The 18,109-nt window shown below is 54.8% G+C and overlaps 1 protein-coding gene across 3 annotated transcripts in view; it reads right to left on the bottom strand.

Annotated features, from left to right (window-relative positions):
- GATA6 (GATA binding protein 6) overlaps window positions 1-17,493 on the bottom strand; it is a 41,102-nt gene extending 23,609 nt beyond the window's left edge. For 2 of the 3 annotated variants that reach the window (XM_038766472.1, XM_038766474.1), the window contains exons 1-6: window positions 17,410-17,493; window positions 11,686-12,656; window positions 6,692-6,858; window positions 3,179-3,304; window positions 1,990-2,077; window positions 1,795-1,901 (exon numbers count right to left, since the gene is read on the bottom strand). In XM_038766472.1, coding sequence (XP_038622400.1) covers window positions 1,795-1,901; window positions 1,990-2,077; window positions 3,179-3,304; window positions 6,692-6,858; window positions 11,686-12,631 — 1,434 coding nt within the window. In that variant the 5' untranslated portion in view covers window positions 12,632-12,656; window positions 17,410-17,493. Of the gene's footprint in view, window positions 1-1,794; window positions 1,902-1,989; window positions 2,078-3,178; window positions 3,305-6,691; window positions 6,859-11,685; window positions 12,766-17,409 lie in introns of those variants that run through there. The other variant, XM_038766473.1, reaches the window with a different exon arrangement.
- Window positions 17,494-18,109: the final 616 nt, after the last annotated feature.

Raw genomic sequence — 18,109 nt, 5'->3', positions numbered from 1 at the left:
GACACCTCATCTGTAAAATGGGGATTAAGATTGTGAGCCCCCTGAGGGACAACCTGATCACCTTGTAACCTCTCCAGCACTTAGAATAGTTCTTTGCACATAGTAAGTGCTTAGTAAATGCCATTATTATTATTATTATTATATATCGCCAGGCAGCGGCCAAGCTTCCTGCAGCCCAGGTGACCATGTCATTTTCCTCAGAACCATGGGTCTGCAGGGGGTAATTCCAGCCCGATCCAAGGCCACAGCCCTTCCCTCCGGCCTCCGCCCCCACCCAGCCACATTGCCCACCCAGACCTGAGGAAACCATAGCGAAATCACTCAAAAGAGCCTCTGCCTTATCCTCGGGGGTCAAACCGGTCCCGTCAGTCAGTCACTCCATCAATTGTATTTATTGAGCACTTACTGTGTGCAGACCACTGTACTAAGTGCTAGGGAGAGGACAGTACCACAATAAGCAAACATATTCCTGCCCCACAACGAGCTGACTCCAGTCCCTCCAGCACAAAAACTTGCACAAACCCAGGCATAGAGGTAGGCCTGGCTCAGAGTGCAATTCTGACCACCACAAGGCTTATATTCATTCATTCATTCACTCAGTCATATTTACTGAGCGCTTACTGCGTGCAGAGGACTGTACTAAGCTCTTGGGAAGCACAAGTCGGCAACATATAGAGACAGTTCCTACCCAACAACGGGATCATGGTCTAGAAGATAGACAATCGATCTGGATCAGTCAAACCCCAAGCCTCCCCTTTCGGTTAGCCTTTCAGGGGCAACCTGATAAAGCGAGAAACGGCTGGATTTGTATCTAGCTCATAGAAACTTAGTCAGCCTGGTCTGTAAAGGTGGCCACGGTCTGGAAGAAGTTCCCCATCCTTGCTTCTTTTCAGTATTGTTCACCACCACATTTGAGATCTCCAAGTAAAAAAAAATCAGTATCTTCCCTGGAAACCGCTCTGCTCAAACTCATGCAAGCAACAGCCCTTGCCAAAGTCCAGTTTTGCTGTTTAAACCAACAAACACCCTGACTGCCGTCCACACACAACAAAACCAACTGGAACTTTTAAAGTGAAACTGCATTTTTCGGGAGTGAACAACGGGAAGGAATTTGGGCGCGTGAACGCTGAAACGTACTACCGAACCATTTTAAGCAACATGGGGCTTTGGCTGTTTGTTTTTCAACCGATAAGGGAACAGTTAAAGCTGTACGGGGAGAATTTTCATTTGAGGATGAATTTAACCCTAGATAAGAGGGAGGTAGCCACCCGGAGATCCAGGAGCAGCAGCCGTGAATTTGACCCTTTAGTAAACCTTGCCCCAGAGTCGAGCCCTGCCTTACAACGAACATGAGCACTTAGTACAATACTCTGCACACAGTAAGCGCTTAATAAATGCAATTACTACTTTCACGGCCTCCAAACGGGTCATTTTGCAGGTCTGTGATTGAAGTGCCCCCGATGGGGCTGGAGAAGGGAAGCCTCCTGTTGTCATTTCTTGAAATAAACATTGGAAATAAAACCCTTTATGCTGTACGAACCCAAGCGTCTCGATTGAACGTGGACTGGTTTAACCATACAATGATATGGATCTTAATGAAGAGCTCTGTAAAGTACTTAGGTTTGCGGTTCTGTTGACATTTCAATGTAATTTCCAACAAAAACCGTTCCTTGGCCTCAAGCTAACAAAACTGAACTGTTGGTTCAGATGATCGGACCACCAGATAAAAATCGAGATAACATCAAACGGCAACCAGCTTGCTCCCAAGGAGAGATGCGAGGCTATCTCACTCACCCCCGAGGCTGCGGTCTGCGTGGTGGGAGATGCGTTTTTGCTGCAGTCATCTGAGTTGGTTGAAGACGTGGACGTCGGGGTCATCGGGACGGCACTGTTGCTGGACCCTGAAACAGCGACGGTTCAGACTTTAAATCGGGTTCTGTCTCCGGCGGGGCAGAGGGCTTCCGAACCATACTCTCGCTCCGGACTCACCCGAGCACGACTTGGCCTTATTGATGTTTTTGGGTTTCCTCTTCCTGGTCTGAATCCCTTCCTTTTTCATCGCCAACGGCCGAGGGACCTGAAAAGAGACGCATTCTACTCAGGCTCTAAAATTTGGCACACGGGCATCTGAATGAAATCGAGCTGCATCTCGAGGTCGGGTTTTAGCCAGCCGAACCACGTTTATCCGTTATGCCTCCCGAAAGGCTCCGGGCAACGTTTTGATGTTCAGTTCCCGGGAAAGACAACAGGAGTTTCACAGGGGCAAGGCTTGAAGTTTCTTTCCCGTGTCGATACGGAACGATTTCATTTCAAAAACAGAAATGATTGTTTTTCCAGTGTTTTTCTAACGTGCTCCCTCTGTATCTATTCTTTTCAATAATCCCTCTGCCCCTGCAAAATGTCTTTCTAAAGAGCGTGGCTCAGTGGAAAGAGCCCGGGCTTGGGAGTCAGAGGTCGTGGGTTCTAATCCCAGCTCCGCCACTTGTAATAATAATAATAATAATAATCATGACGTTTATTAAGCACTTACTATGTGCAAAGCACTGTTCTAAGCATGGGGAGGTTACAAGGTGATCAGGTTGTCCCAGCTGTGTGACTTTGGGCAAGTCACTTCACTGTGCCTCAGTTCCCTCATCTGTAAATTGGGGATTAAGATTGTGAGCCCCACGTGGGACCACCTGATCACCTTGTATCCCCCAGCACTTAGAACAGTGCTTTGCACATGGCAAGTGCTTCACAAATGCCATCATTGTTACTAAAGAGGAAAAAAAATCACCTTCAGGTGTGGCATTTTCTAGGCTACACAGGATGTGGTTGGGATCAATTCTCCTCATACCATTTGCAACTCTATTTACCTGGCTTTGTACTAGGCTTAAAGAAGAAAAGGCATCCGGGCTGGTGAACGGGGAGAGGAATCTATATGTGCTCCCAGCTCGGGTGCATAGACTCCCTGATCCAACGCACATAGATGGGAAAAATCCAGCCAGGCAATTTAAGTCGTCCTGCCTTTCCCTGCGGAGAAAGTGTAACCAGGGGAGGAGGAACGGCGATTCGATGGCCAACGGGATTCGGAACGCTCGTCTGCAAGGCCGCAGCTGACCGGCTATTGACCGTACCATCAAAACCCGGGTTCTGGAAGGAAGGGGCCCAGCCAGGAATTCCCATTCCCCCCACCTACCCCATGGAGTTTCATGTACAGCCCGCATGCGTTGCACACCGGTTCTCCCTCTGCATTCCGACGCCACAGGGTGGTGGTGGAAGTGTGGCAGTTGGCACAGGACAAGCCAAGCCGCCGCGACGAAGGCTAGAAACGAGCACAGAGAGACACAGACTATAAAAGAAATTTCATTCTCACTCCTCATGCCGCACTGCTGGCCCACCTGTAAGCCTGAAGCCGCTCAGTTAATTTGCTAAAATGCGACAGGACGGTACACTGACTGAAATCTCCAGGGCTCACAACTATAGACGGAGGACCTGCATAATGAGAATGATCCTGGTATGGACTGGCCCCGGGGAAGACCGCATTAAAAGTCGGTCTCGGCCCACCGGGTTGAACCCCGCTTTGCAAATGCACCCCGACTCCGTCGCTGCTGATGGCTAGGGAGTGTGGGGGGATGAGTCCTTTGAAACAGTGGGTTGTGTTCCGTGGTTTGCAGAACAGAGAGGGCCACGTCAGTTTCTGAGGCATTCGGACAGCTGGGCCCGTGGAGCCAGAGGCCTTCACGATTATCCCTGCTGAGCGCTCACTTGTAGATGGGGATGCCAAAGGTGAAGAAAGCGTGACATAGCTTAGAATCCTTTACTGAACCTGGACCTGGCTTGATCCGTGTGGGGGTTGTGGGGAGTTGTCTCTAATCATCAGAAAAAGAAATACTATATACGTCATCGAACGGCTTCGTCATTGAGATACCGATGTCTCCCGCTATCTCCACCGACGAGGTGAAGGGAGCCATAACTAACTGTAAACTACACTGTCTGGACACTGCGAGTGACCAGATACAGGAGCCAGGAGGGCAACCGCTCTCATCACCACTGCTGTGGGGGAACAAACCACTTCTTCCCTGGAACTGATTTCACCACGGCGGGCGAAAAATCTGCCCAAAGTTTCAAACTTGGAAAAAAAGAAAAGCCAGGAAGATTTCAAGCCGTGAGATGTTTCTTAAGGTTCCATTTTCATCTTTCTTTTCAAGCCGTGTTGTAGATTTGCAATCATACAAATCACTCCCAGTTAGAAATATGTTGGAAAAATGTAAGCTGAATTCCCTAAAGGTTCTCAAACTTAACTTGGTACAAGTATTCTGAAATGTTTCGCTTCCTTCCACGAGCCGAGAAAGCAATCCTCTCCCGTCCCACAGAACGGAGGATTCCGAGTCCAGTAGCCATGCTCCTCCCGGAAGCAGTTTACAGGCATATTTGACAAATAAAAATCGGATAGTACACAGTCATTCTTTCTTTTCCAGAGTCACCAGAAAAAAAGAAAAAGGAATTCAAGAACTTTCAGTACGGTCTGGAACATCCCGTTGGAAAATGACCTTTTTTGATGCGAGAGAAGACATCAAGTTGGTCTTCGGAGTGGAATGTTCCAACTGGACAAAGATAATGGCTTTCGGAGGAAACGAGCCATTTGCCTAGCCTAACGGGGATTTTTTTTTTCCTCGTGTTGAGAAACGCGTTAGCCGTGGGCTGTTTACTGGTGAGGGAGCATGGGCTCCTCTTGATGAATTCGCAGGGAAGTCAGAAACCCAGTGTGCGGCAGCAAAGTCTCTAGAATAAACAAGCCATTTATGGCACTTTTCGGTCGAGTTCGGAGCGTCTATGAAGGAAGCGCGTATCAGAAATTGCCAGTGTTACAAAGAACTTTACGACTACGGGCTATACATCATGAGTGAAGTCAGTCCCCATAAACATGTGAAATGAAGGTGACTGGGTTATAAAAGTCCCTTGTAACAAGTGATCTCTGTTACATTCATCACTAACGAGGAATTCAAGTTACACCATAAATCTCCTATTTTGCAACTTCACATGCACAGTAACTGGTTATGTCCTGGAGGCTCAGAAAAACTTGCAGTTTTCGGAAACGTGCCCCCATCCCAAGTTCACTGGGATCATAAATAGTGCGGCCCCCTCAACCCCACCTCCCCCTGAAAATGACAGAAATTCTGGGGGCCACGCCCTCGGGGTGAGTCCGGGGTGGACCGGGTGACTCGGGCTAGCACTAAATCACCTGCCCCGGGAGTCACCCCTGGGTGCTTTGGCCGCTTGCATTTTTCCCTCCATTTCTTCCACTCGTTTGCAATAGTCCTGCATTCCTGGGCGTGGTGGTGAACCCCGGAACACCTGGACCCTTGCTCACTCCGAGTTCTCTTCTGGATACCCTGATCTGGTTGTTTTTTTTCCTTTTTTTCCCCCGTCCTCTTAACAAGAAGAGAATATGGCCTTCCAAAGAGACAAACAAACCACCTCCCCACCTTTCAGTTTTCCTGTATGAGACACAATGAAATGTCCTCGTAAATTTCCAGAAGCTGAAACCAGGAATGTACTGCACAGGGAATGACAGTGCCGTCCGAGTCGTAGTGGTAATAATAATAATCATGGTCTTTGTTGAGCCCTCACTCTGTGCCAAGCACTGTATGGAGAACTGGAGTAGATTAGCGCTTAGAACAGTGCTCTGCACACAGTAAGTGCTCAATAATAGCTCCCAAAGACGCTGCTCAGAGAAGCAGCGTGGCTCAGTGGAAAGAGCCCGGGCTTTGGAGTCAGAGGTCATGGGTTCCAATCCCAGCTCCGCCGATCGTCAGCTGTGTGACTTTGGGCAAGTCACTTCACTTCTCTGGGCCTCAGTTACCTCATCTGTAAAATGGGGATGAAGACTGTGAGCCCCCCGTGGGACAACCTGATCACCTTGTAACGTCCCCAGCGCTTAGAACAGTGCTTTGCACATCGTAAGTGCTTAATAAATGCTATTATTATTATTAGAACAGTGCTTTGCACATAGTAAGCGCTTAATAAATGCCATTATTATTATTAATACGATTGAATGAATACACGATAAGCCGATGGGACACAGTTACCGCTCAGACCTCTGCCCCTCCGGCCTTGGGGAAGCTGTCCCCTCCAACCCCCCCTCCAGCCCCAATCCTGCCTTTTCCAGCCCCAAAAAGCAAACCCCACGGGGCTCTGGCCACTTCTCTTTCAGGTGCCAGACTTGAAATTGTGATGCAACATCCTTCTAATCTACTTAACACAAACAACACGGGTTTCATTTGTTCCTGCTAATTAGCGTCGAACAATTAAATAAATTAGCTAAAGGGCAGTCTAGCAGCCAGCGGGAAGGGCTTTGACTTTAACTTTCTCTGGCGGCAAACTTTCTTCCTTGTGTCTCCTTCCCCCCACCCCCGCCCAAGACCTCCCCGTCCCCCCCAAAAAGATAGAAAACGGGGAGAATGGGGAAGGAAAATTGACGTTTGAGGAAAATAGATCGACGGCAGGTCCCGGTTCTGGGGGTCCAAGTGGGTGTAAAGGGGAGTTGGCAGCCACCTAGGCCACCCCCAAACCAGAAGGGGGGTAAAGGGGGGCCAATTCACCAGCCTGGCACCGCTGACCGAATTGGCACAGGGAGGGGGGTTATTTTTGCAGCGAGATCACTGGGCCTTGTTGGGCTGGGTTTGGGGCGGGGGGCCCCCTCACTCACCACTCGTTTTTGGGGTTTGATGAGAGGCCGGCTGAGGCCGTTCATCTTGCTGTACAACCCGCAGGCGTTGCATAGGTAGTGCCCCGTCCCGTCCCTCCGCCACAGCGGGGTCTGAATGGAGCCACAGTTGACGCACTCCCGGCTCTCGGAGAGATCGTCCAGCAGATCTGGGGAGGGGGGGAAACTGAGTCACACAAGTCGCCTATGGCCCCCCCACACACCATGACCTCTCCCGAGCCCCGGTTGTGAGGAGGGGAGCCCCTTGCTGTGGCCGGTTTGTTAGCGCTTAGTCCAGTGCTCTGCACGCAGTAAACGCTCAATAAATAATAATAATAATGATGATGGCATTTATTAAGCGCTTAGTATGTGCAAAGCACTGTTCTAAGCACTGGGGAGGTTACAAGATGATGGTTGTCCCATGGGGAGGGGGCTCACAATCTTAATCCCCATTTTACAGATGAGGTAACTGAGGCCCAGAGAAGTGAAGTGATTTGCCCAAAGTCACACAGCTGATAAGTGGTGGAGCTGGGATTGGAACCCATGACCTCAGACTCCAAAGCCCGGGCTCTTTCCACTGAGCCACGCTGCTTCTCAAATAAATAGGACTGAATGAATGATCGAAGCAGGGGGTCCGGTCTCCCCAGCCCCCCCCCCCCCCCAGGACTGGCTCCCCCAACGCCCCCGGATCCAAGCCCCGGCCAAGCGAAGGCCCCGGGCTTGTGTCCCGGTGGAAAGAGCCCGAGCTTGGGAGTCAGAGGTCATGGGTTCGAATCCCGACCCCGCCGCCGTGTGACTTTGGGTAAATCACTTCACTTCTCTGGGCCTCAGTTCCCTCATCTGAAAAATGGGGGTTAAGGCTGTGAGCCCCACGTGGGACAATCTGATTACCCTATATCTCCCCCAGCGCTAGGCGCTCAACAAATCCCATTATTATTATCCAGCGCTTAGAACAGTGCTTGGCACATAGTAGGCGCTTAACAAATACCATTACTATTATCCAGCGCTCAGAACAGTGCTCGGCACATAGTAGGCGCTTAACAAATACCATTATTATTATTATCCAGCAGTTAGAACAGTGCTTAGCACATAGTTGGCGCTTAACAACTATCATTATTATTATCCAGCGCTTAGAACATTGTTCGGCACACAGTAGGCGCTTAACAAATCCCATTATTATTATTCAGCGCTTAGAACAGTGTTCGGCACATAGTAGACACTTAACAAATCCCATTATTATTATTCAGCGCTTAGAACAGTGTTTGGCACATAGACGCTTAACAAATACCATTATTATTATCCAGCGCTTAAAGCAGTGTTTGGCACATAGCAGGCCCTTAACAAATACCATTATTATTACCCAGTGCTTAGAACAGTGGGGCACATAGTAGGCGCTTAACAAATACCATTATTATTATCCAGCGCTTAGAACAACGCTCGGCACAGTCACCGCTTAACAAATTAAGCGCTTACTACAGGGCTCCGCACACAGTAAGCGCTCAATAAATACGATCGAATGAACAACCACCATAATTAATTAATTAATTAATGAAAAGCAAGAGCGGGGAGAGGCGATCCGAAGTCCCGGCTCCGGCCGCAGAAACTCTCCTCCGGCCCCAGGCACAACCCTCTGGGAAGCAGGTTTTTTTTTTGGACTTTCCTTCTTTTCCTCCCCTGGATTTCGGTCTGGAAACGGCCCGCCTAGGCCGGACCCCGGGACCCTCAAGTCACTGGCCTTGGGGGCCAATTTGGGGGCCCAAAGACCGAGTCGAAGCCCACGGGCAAGTTCCTCGGGGCGAGGGGGGAGACGTGGCCTGCCGAACATGTGTATATAGCTATTATTCTATTTATTCTTCTAGACTGTGAGCCCACTATTGGGTAGGGACCGTCTCTATATGTTGCCAACTTGTACTTCCCAAGCGCTTAGTACAGTGCTCTGCACACAGTAAGCCCTCAATAAATACGATTGATTGATTGATTGTCTACTTGTTTTATTTTGTTTTCTGTCTCCCCCCCCCTTCTAGACTGTGAGCCCCTTGTTGGGGAGGGACCGTCTCTGTTGCTGATTTTGTACTTTCCGAGCGCTTAGTCCAGTGCTCTGCTCACAGTAAGCGCTCAATAAATACGAATGAAAGAATGAATGAACGCACAGCAGGTCTGGGCTGTGGGGGAGAGACCGGGGGAGGGGATAAAAAGGGTGAAGGGACCCTGGCGGCTCGGCCCGCGGATTTAGGCAGGCGGATTTAGGATTTAGGTGGCAGACCTGGCATAATAATAATAATAATAATAATAATGTTTGTTAAGCGCTTACTATGTGCCAAGCACTGTTCTAAGCGCTGGGGTAGATACAAGGTTATCAGGTTATCCCAAGTGGGGCTCACAGTCTTCATCCCCCTTTTACAGGTAACTGAGGCCCAGAGAAGGCCTCAGTTATCTGCACACAGTAAGCGCTCAATAAATACGATTGATGATGAAGCGAAGTGACTTGCCTAAAGTCACACAGCTGACAAGTGGCGGATGCGGGATTCGAACCCAAGACCTCTGGCTCTTTCCACTAAGCCAGGCTGCCTCCCGCAACTCCTGGCCTGGCCGGGCTCGGTGCCCACCTCAACATGCCCGGGCTTCTGGGGATTCCTCCCGGGGCCACCGCAAAGCAGGGGATCCCCTGGTCGGGAGTTTGGGCCCAGATCAGGAGCGATTCCTCCTCTCCGCGGCCTTCCCAGGTCCAAGACGCCGGGGGGATTTGAATCCCGGGAATGGGATTGGGCCCAACGCTGCCCTCAGAAGGCGCCAGTCATTTGCCAAGCAGTATCCTTGGGGGGGTCGAGGGGAGAGGGGTCCTTGGAGAACGCCCTCACCCTCCGACCCGACGGGGAAGCGAACCAGGAGGACAGGACAGTCCCTTCCCCCTCATTCATTCATTCATTCATTCATATTTATTGAGCGTTTACTGTGTGCAGAGCACTGTACTAAGCGCTTGGGAAGTACAAGTTGGCAACATATAGATACGGTCCCTACCCAACAGTGGGCTCAAGGACCCTTCCCCATCCTCCCACAGACCCCCAGGGAGACCACTCTACTAAAGACGGTATTTGTGAAGCGCTCCCAGCCCGTCCCGGCGGCCTTTAGCCGCAAGACCCCCGGGCTTGGGAGGTAAAGGACGTGGGTTCTAATCCTAACTCCGCCACTTGTCTGCTGTGAGGCCTTGGGCACACCACTTCACTTCTCTGGGCCTCAGTTCCCACATCTGTAAAATGGGGGGATAAGACCGTGAGCCCCACGTAGGACAAGCTGATGACCTCGGATTCACCCCAGCGCTTAGAACAGTGCTTGGCACCTACTAAGCGCTTAACATAAAAAAAAAGACCCCGGACTTGGGAGTCAGAGGACCTGGGTACTAATCCTAGCTCCGCCACTTGTCTGCCGTGTGACCTTGGGCAAACCACTTCACTTCTCTGGGCCTCAGTTCCCACATCTGTAAAACGGGGGGATAAGACCGTGAGCCCCACGCAGGACAAGCTGATGACCTTGTATTTACCCCAGCACTTGGAACTTAGTAAGCGCTTAACAAATACCATCGTTACTATTATTATTATGATTCTCCAGGCTACTGGGCGAAGGGCAGGGAATCCGCGTCGGAGGGGACCGTCCGGTCCCGGCCGCCTTTCCCCGCATCTCCCCGCCATCCGGGCCGGCCCTGGCAGCCTCCCCAGCGCTTAGAACAGTGCTGGGCACCTAGTAAGCGCTTAACAAACACTATCACTATTATTACTATTATTATGATGATTCTCAGGGCTACTGGGCGAAGGGCAGGGAAAATGCATCGGAGGGGACCGTCCGGTCCCGGCCGCCTTTCCCCTCATCTCTCCGCCACCCGGGCCGGCCCTGGCAGCCTCCCCCAGCGCTTAGAACAGTGCTGGGCACCTAGTAAGCGCTTAAGAAACACTATCAAACACTTTTAGACTGTGAGCCCACTGTTGGGTAGGGACTGTCTCTATGTGTTGCCAATTTGTACTTCCCAGGCGCTTAGTACAGTGCTCTGCACATAGTAAGCGCTCAATAAATACGATTGATGATGATGATGATGATATCATTATTATGATGATGATTCTCAGGGCTACTGGGCGAAGAGCAGGGAATCCGCGTCGGGGGCGGGGGACCGTCCGCATCTCCCCGCCACCCGGACCGGCCCTGGCAGCCTCCCTAGCGCTTAGAGCAGTGCTTGGCACCTAGTAAGCGCTTAACAAATACCATCGTTATTATTATGATGATGATTCTCCAGGCTACTGGGCGAAGGGCAGGGAATCCGCGTCGGAGGGGCCCTTCCAGTCCCGGCCGCCTTTCCCTGCATCTCCTCTCCACCTGGGCCGGCCCTGGCAGCCTCCCCAGCGCTTAGAACAGTGCTGGGCACCTACTAAACGCTTAAGAAACATTATCATTATTATTATCATGATTCTCAGGGCTACTGGACGAAGGGCGGGGAATCCGCGTCGGGGGAACCGTGTGGTCCCGGCCGCCTTTCCCCGCATCTCCCCGCCACCCGGGCCGGCCCTGGCAGCCTCCCGGGCGCTTAGAACAGTGCCGGGCACCCGGGAAGGGGTTGGCGAATGCTCTGTGTGTCCCCGTGAGGGGGTGGGTCGGCGGAGACTCTGTCTCCCCCTTCTATAATAATAATAATGGCATTTATTAAGCGCTTACTATGTGCAAAGCGCCGTTCTAAGCGCTGGGGAGTTTACAAAGTGATCAGGTTGTCCCACGGGGGGGGGTCCCAGTCTTCATCCCCATTTTCCAGACGAGGGAGCTGAGGCCCAGAGAGGCGAAGTGACCCGCCCAAAGTCACCCGGCTGACCTCTGACTCCCGGGCTCTTTCCTTCTAGGCCGCGAGCCCACCGTTGGGTAGGGACCGGCTCTCGGGGTCGCCCACGTGGACTTCCCCGGCGCTTAGTCCGGTAAGCGCTCAGTCAATAGGACCGATTGGCTGGTTGATTGCGACTCACCGGCGCTGGGGGTCCGGGGGAGGCCGAGGGGGGCCCCGGCGCGGCTCTGCAGGCTGTGGAGGACCGGGCCGTCGAAGGGAGCCGAGGGCCAGGCCGGGGGCAGGGAGGCGCCCACGTAGGGGGCATAGGGGCCGGGGGGCGGGGGCGGGGGCGGCGGGTAGGACCCGTTGAGGGGCCGGGCGGCGGTCAGGGGGCTGTACTGGGCGTCGCGCCCGCCCAGGGCCCCCAGCCCCGCGGCGCCCGGCCCGTAGGCCCCGGGGTGGTCCCGGCCGGCCGCCGCGCTGGGCCCGGGCGGGCTGGGGGCGTAGGGGAAGCGCGAGGGGTGGGCCCCGCCGCCGCCCCCGCCGCCCCCGCCGTACGTGGGGCTGTCGGCCGCCGTCGGGGCCCAGCCCGGGGCGGCGGGGGCGGCGGGCCCGGCCGGGCCGGGCGGCAGGTAGGGCAGGGCGGGCAGCACGGGGCCCACCCGCGTGGTGGGCACGTAGACCGGGGCCGCCGCCGCCGGGTGCCCGAACCCCCCCGCCGCCCCCTCGTAGGGGCCCGAGCCCGGCCCCGGCAGGGCCAAGGCCGGGTACATGGGCTCCTCCGCCCCCCGGCCCGGGCCCCGCAGCGGGCTCAGCTTGGCGCCCCGCCCGGACCACAGCAGCTTGGGGTCGAGCTCGGCGAAGGGCAGGAGGTCCTCCCAGCCGGACAGGGCGGACAGCGGGCACGGGCCACCGGGGGCACCGGGAGGCCGGGAGGGGAGGCCCGGCGGGGACGGGCACGTGGCCGACGACGACGACGACGACGACGACGACGACGACGACGACGAGGAGGCCGGAGGAGGGTCCGGGGGCTCCGGCGGGCAGGGGCGGGGGTCCCGGCCCGGGAAGGGGCAGCCGTGCCCGGTGCCCACCGGCCCGGCCCCGCGCCTCTTCAGCACGCACCAGCCGCCGTCGGCGAGGGCCATCCGAGGACCGGCCGCCAGCTAGCCCCTGCCAACCGACACACGGACACACACGGGGGACAGAGGACACCGTTACCGAACGGCCCTAAGCGCTTGGCACAGTGCTCTGCGCTCAATAAACCTGTTTTTGGGCAGGGATCGCCTCTCTCTGTTGCCGAACTAGACTTTCCAAGCGCTTAGTCCCGGGCTCTGCTCACAGTCGGCGCTCAATAAACCCGTTGTCGGGTAGGAATTGTCTCTATCTGTTGCCGACTTTTACTTCCCAAGCGCTTAGACCAGCGCTCTGCGCACAGTCGGCGCTCAATAAACCCGTTGTCGGGCAGGGATCGCCTCTCTCTGTTGCCGAATTAGACTTTCCAACCGCTTAGTCCCGGGCTCTGCTCACAGTCGGCGCTCGATAAACCCGTTGTCGGGTAGGAATTGTCTCTATCTGTTGCCGACTTGTACTTCCCAAGCGCTTAGACCAGTGCTCTGCACACGGTCGGCGCTCAATAAACCCGTTGTTGGGTAGGAATTGTTTCTATCTGTAGCCGACTTGTACTTCCCAAGCGCTTAGACCAGCGCTCTGCGCACAGTCGGCGCTCAATAAACCCGTTGTCGGGCAGGGTTCGCCTCTCTCTGTTGCCGAATTAGACTTTCCAAGAGCTTAGTCCCGGGCTCTGCTCACAAAAATTGTCTCTGTTGCCGAATTGTACTTCCCAAGCGCTTAGATCAGTGCTCTGCACACAGTCGGCGCTCAATAACCCTGTTGTTGGGCAGGGATCGCCTCTCTCTGTTCCCGAATTAGACTTTCCAAGCGCTTAGTCCCGGGCTCTGCTCACAGTCAGCGCTCAATAAACTCGTTGTTGGGTAGGAATTGTCTCTATCTGAAGCCGACTTTTACTTCCCAAGCGCTTAGACCAGCGCTCTGCGCACAGTCGGCGCTCAATAAACCCGTTGTCGGGCAGGGATCGCCTCTCTCTGTTGCCGAATTAGACTTTCCAAGCTCTTAGTCCCGGGCTCTGCTCACAGTCGGCGCTCAATAAACCCGTTATTGGGTAGGAATTGTCTCTATCTGAAGCCGACTTGTACTTCCCAAGCGCTTAGACCAGTGCTCTGCACACGGTCGGCGCTCAATAAACTTGTTTTTGGGCAGGGATCGCCTCTCTCTGTTGCCGAATTAGACTTTCCAAGCGCTTAGTCCTGGGCTCTGCTCATAGTCAGCGCTCAATAAACTCGTTGTTGGGTAGGAATTGTCTCTATCTGAAGCCGACTTGTACTTCCCAAGCGCTTAGACCAGTGCTCTGCACACGGTCGGTGCTCAATAAACTTGTTTTTGGGCAGGGATCGCCTCTCTCTGTTGCCGAATTAGACTTTCCAAGCGCTTAGTCCCGGGCTCTGCTCACAGTCGGCGCTCAATAAACCCGTTGTTGGGTAGGAATTGTCTCTATCTATTGCCGAATTGTACTTCCCAAGCGCTTAGACCAGTGCTCTGCACAAGGTCGGCGCTCAATAAACCCGTTGTCGGGCAGGGATCGCCTCTCTCTGTTGCCGAATTAGACTTTCCAAGCGCTTAGTCCGGGGCTGTGCTCACAGTAGGCGCTCAATAAACCCGTTGTTGGATAGGAATTGTCTCTGTTGCCGACTTGTACTTCCCAAGCGCTTAGACCAGTGCTCTGCACAAGGTCGGCGCTCAATAACCCCGTTGTTGGGCAGGGATCGCCTCTCTCTGTTCCCGAATTATACTTTCCAAGCGCTTAGTCCCGGACTCTGCTCACAGTCAGCGCTCAATAAACCCGTTCATTCAATAGTATTATTCATTCAATTCATTCATTCAATCGTATTTATTGAGCGCTTAGTGTGTGCAGAGCACTGTACTAAGCGCTTGGGAAGTACAAGCTGGTAACATATACCCCGTTGTTGGGTAGGAATTGTCTCTATCTGTTGCCGATTTGTACTTCCCAAGCGCTTAGACCAGTGCTCTGCACACGGTCGGCGCTCAATAAACCCGTTGTTGGGTAGGAATTATCTCTATTTGTTGCCGACTTGTACTTCCCAAGCGCTTAGACCAGTGCTCTGCACACGATCGGCGCTCAATAAACCCGTTGTTGGGTAGGAATTGTTTCTATCTGTAGCCGACTTGTACTTCCCAAGCGCTTAGACCAGTGCTCTGCACACGATCGGAGCTCAATAAACACGTTGTTGGGCAGGGATCGCCTCTCTCTGTTGCCGAATTGTACTTTCCAAGCGCTTAGTCCCGGGCTCTGCTCACAGTCGGCGCTCAATAAACCCGTTGTTGGGTAGGAATTGTCTCTATCTGTTACCGAGTTGTACTTCCCAAGCGCTTAGACCAGTGCTCTGCACACCGTCGGCGCTCAATAAACCCGTTGTCGGGCAGGGATCGCCTCTCTCTGTTGCCGAATTGTACTTTCCAAGCGCTTCGTCCAGTGCTCTGCACACAGCCGGCGCTCAATAAACCCGTTGTTGGGCAGGAATTGTCTCTTTCTGTTGCCGACTTGTACTTTCCAAGCGCTTAGTCCGGTTCTCTGCTCACAGTCAATAAACGCGTTGTTGGGTCGGGACCCTCTCCCTCCGTTGCCGGATTGTACTTTCCAAGCTCTTGGCACAGTGCTCTGCACACAGTCGGCGCTCAATAAACCCTTTGTTGGATAGGGACCGTCTCGGTTGCCGAATTGTACTTCCCAAGCGCTTAGTCCAGTGCTCTGCTCACAGTAGGCGCTCAATAAACCCGTCGTTTTGTTGGGTAGGGATTGTCTCTATCTGCTGCCGAATTGTATTTCCCAAGAGCGTAGTCCTAGTGCTCTGCACACAGTCAGCGCTCAATAAATACGATTGAATGAATAAACACGATTGAGTGAATACGAGACTTTTATCTGGGCGGGGGGATGGGAGCGCATCGCCCCCGGGGCTCAATCAGGACGGGATTTCTTAATTTTGGCATTATTTTATTCATGATGTGTATATGGCTCTAATTCTATTTATTTTGATGGTATTAACGCCTCTCTACTTATTTTGTTGTCTGACTCCCCCTTCTAGACTGTGAGCCCGTTGTTGGACAGGGATTGCCTCTCTCTGTGGCCGAATTGTACTTTCCAAGCGCTTAGTACAGTGCTCTGCACACAGTCGACGCTCAATAAATACGACTGAATGAATTCGAGACTTTTATCTGGGTGGGGGGATGGGAGCGCGTCGTGCCCGGGGGACGAATCAGGACGGGATTTCTTAATTTTGACTTTATTTTGTTTCTCAATATTTTATTAATGATGTGTTGTGAGCTATAATTCTATTTATTTTGATGGTATTGACGCCTGTCCACTTGCTTTGTTTTGTTGTCTGTCTCCCCCTTCTAGACTGTGAGCCCGTTGTCGGGTAGGGACCCTCTCTGTTGCCGAATTGTACTTTCCAAGCGCTTAGTACAGTGCTGCGCACACAGTAAGCGTTCAATAAATGCGATTGAATGAATTCGAGACTTTTATCTGGGTGGGGGGATGGGAGCGCGTCGACCCCGGGGGACGATCAGGACGGGATTTCTTAAGCGCCTACTACGTGCCGGGCACCGTACTGAGCGCTGGCCCCGGAGGACCCCCTTCTCCGGACAGCCCCCGCTGCCCACCGGGCCGGGCCCAAGGCCTGGTCGATTTGTACTTTCCCAAGCGCTTAGTCCAGTGCTCTGCACACAGTAAACGCTCAAAAAATAAGATTGACCGAATAAAAGGAAGCGGGGCGCGGGAAGGCCACCAGGCCCAAAAGTTCCCACCCCTGGTTTAGTGGGGGGTTTTAATTTTCCCCTCCGTAGAGGTGGGATTCCCAGTGCGGGATCCGGGCTGGGGTGACCCCAAGGCGGGAGCCCCCCGGGTCGGAGAGCGGGAATGGCGGAGCCAGGAATCCGGGGGTGGCCTAAGGACCGCAAAAACGCCTAGGACAGTGCGAGCGCTTAGTACAGCGCTCTGCGCACAGTAAGCGCTCAGTAAATACGATTGACTGAAAAACGAAACTTCCCCGGGATCAAGACACCCGTGGGCGGTCCCCGATCCGGCCTGTCCTAGCCCCCGGACATTCACACACTCACACTCACACTCACACACACACACTCCCAGTCATTCACACCGGCATTGGGAAGGGGGCTGTTGGGGTGGGATGGCCGGGGTGGGCTCAGTGTCCATTTTTGGGCCGGACGACACCCCAGAAGCAGTCCGATCACCCGCCACACGCCCACTCCCACACCCCGGGTTACCCAAAACCACACACACACAGACACACACACACACACACACACACACTCTCACACAAACTCCCAGTCATTCACACCGGCATTGGGAGGGGGGCTGCTGGGGTGGGATGGCCAGGGTGGGCTCAGTGTCCATTTTCGGGCCGGACGACACCCCAAAAGCTGCCAGTTCACCCTCCACACACCCCGGGATACCCCTCAGACACTCACACAAACTCCCAGTCATTCACACCGGCACTGGGAGGGGGGCTGCTGGGGTGGGATGGCCGGGGTGGGCTCAGGGTCCATTTTCGGGCCGGACGACACCCCAAAAGCTGCCGGGTCACCCTCCACACTCCCACTCCCACACCCCGGGTTACCCCCAAACACACACTCACACACATCCTCACACACACACACACTCACACACAAACACTCACCCACCCGCTGACCCCTCTCTGCCCGGGCCCTGGAGTGGACGGCCAAGGGCGGTGGGCTTCGCTCCCCGCTGCCCCCCGCTGCCCCCCGCGCTGCCCCCCGCGTTGCCCCCCGATGCCAGGGCGTCGGTCCGAACCTGCTGCGGGCCCTGGGCATCTGTCCGGCGGCGGTGGCGGGGTTTAGTCCAGCGGGGCCCGAGGGCGGTTGAGGGGGGAAGGGGTCCGCAGGCTTTGGCCCGGGGTCCCGGGGAGGGGGCGTCCCGGGGGTGGCGGTTTGGGACCGGTGGGCCGCTGGGTGGGTGAGCCTCTGCCAGCTGCGCTCCGTCCCTCCCTGCCGCGGTCTGCGCGCCCGGCGCCGGAGGGGCAGGGAGGAGAGGGGAGGGGGAGGGGCCCGGGGGAGGGGCCGGGGGTGGGCTTGGCTGGGGGAGGGGGGGCCAGCCCCCGGGGAGCCCCCGGCCAGCCCCCGGGGAGCCCGCGGGCTCCGGGGGCCGGGGGACGGGAGGATGGAGCGGGGGCCTCAGGGGGACCAATAATCCCCCGGCCCCGGACCGGCCCCGGCCCCGGCCCCGGCCGGTCCTGCTGCCCTCCCTCGCCCCCCGGGGCCCGCAGCGTCTCGGGCAGCCTGGGAGCCCCCTCCCCCACCCCCCACCCCCGGGACCCCCCTCCCCCCCAGCTCACAACTTGAAACAAACCCAACCCCGCCCTTCCCCCGCCCGCCCGCCCCCATTCCAGAGGCTGGGGGCTTCTCGGACACGGGATGCAAACTCGCCCTGGCTCGGGGTCTGCGTCTGCCCCTGCCCCTGCTCCTGTCCCAGCCCCTGCCACTGGCCCCTGGCC

The sequence above is a fragment of the Tachyglossus aculeatus genome, chromosome 25 (assembly GCF_015852505.1).
Source record: "Tachyglossus aculeatus isolate mTacAcu1 chromosome 25, mTacAcu1.pri, whole genome shotgun sequence".
Taxonomy (NCBI): domain Eukaryota; kingdom Metazoa; phylum Chordata; class Mammalia; order Monotremata; family Tachyglossidae; genus Tachyglossus; species Tachyglossus aculeatus.
The sequence above is the reverse complement of the archived record's forward strand: the minus strand, read 5'-3'. Positions and strand labels throughout refer to the sequence as shown.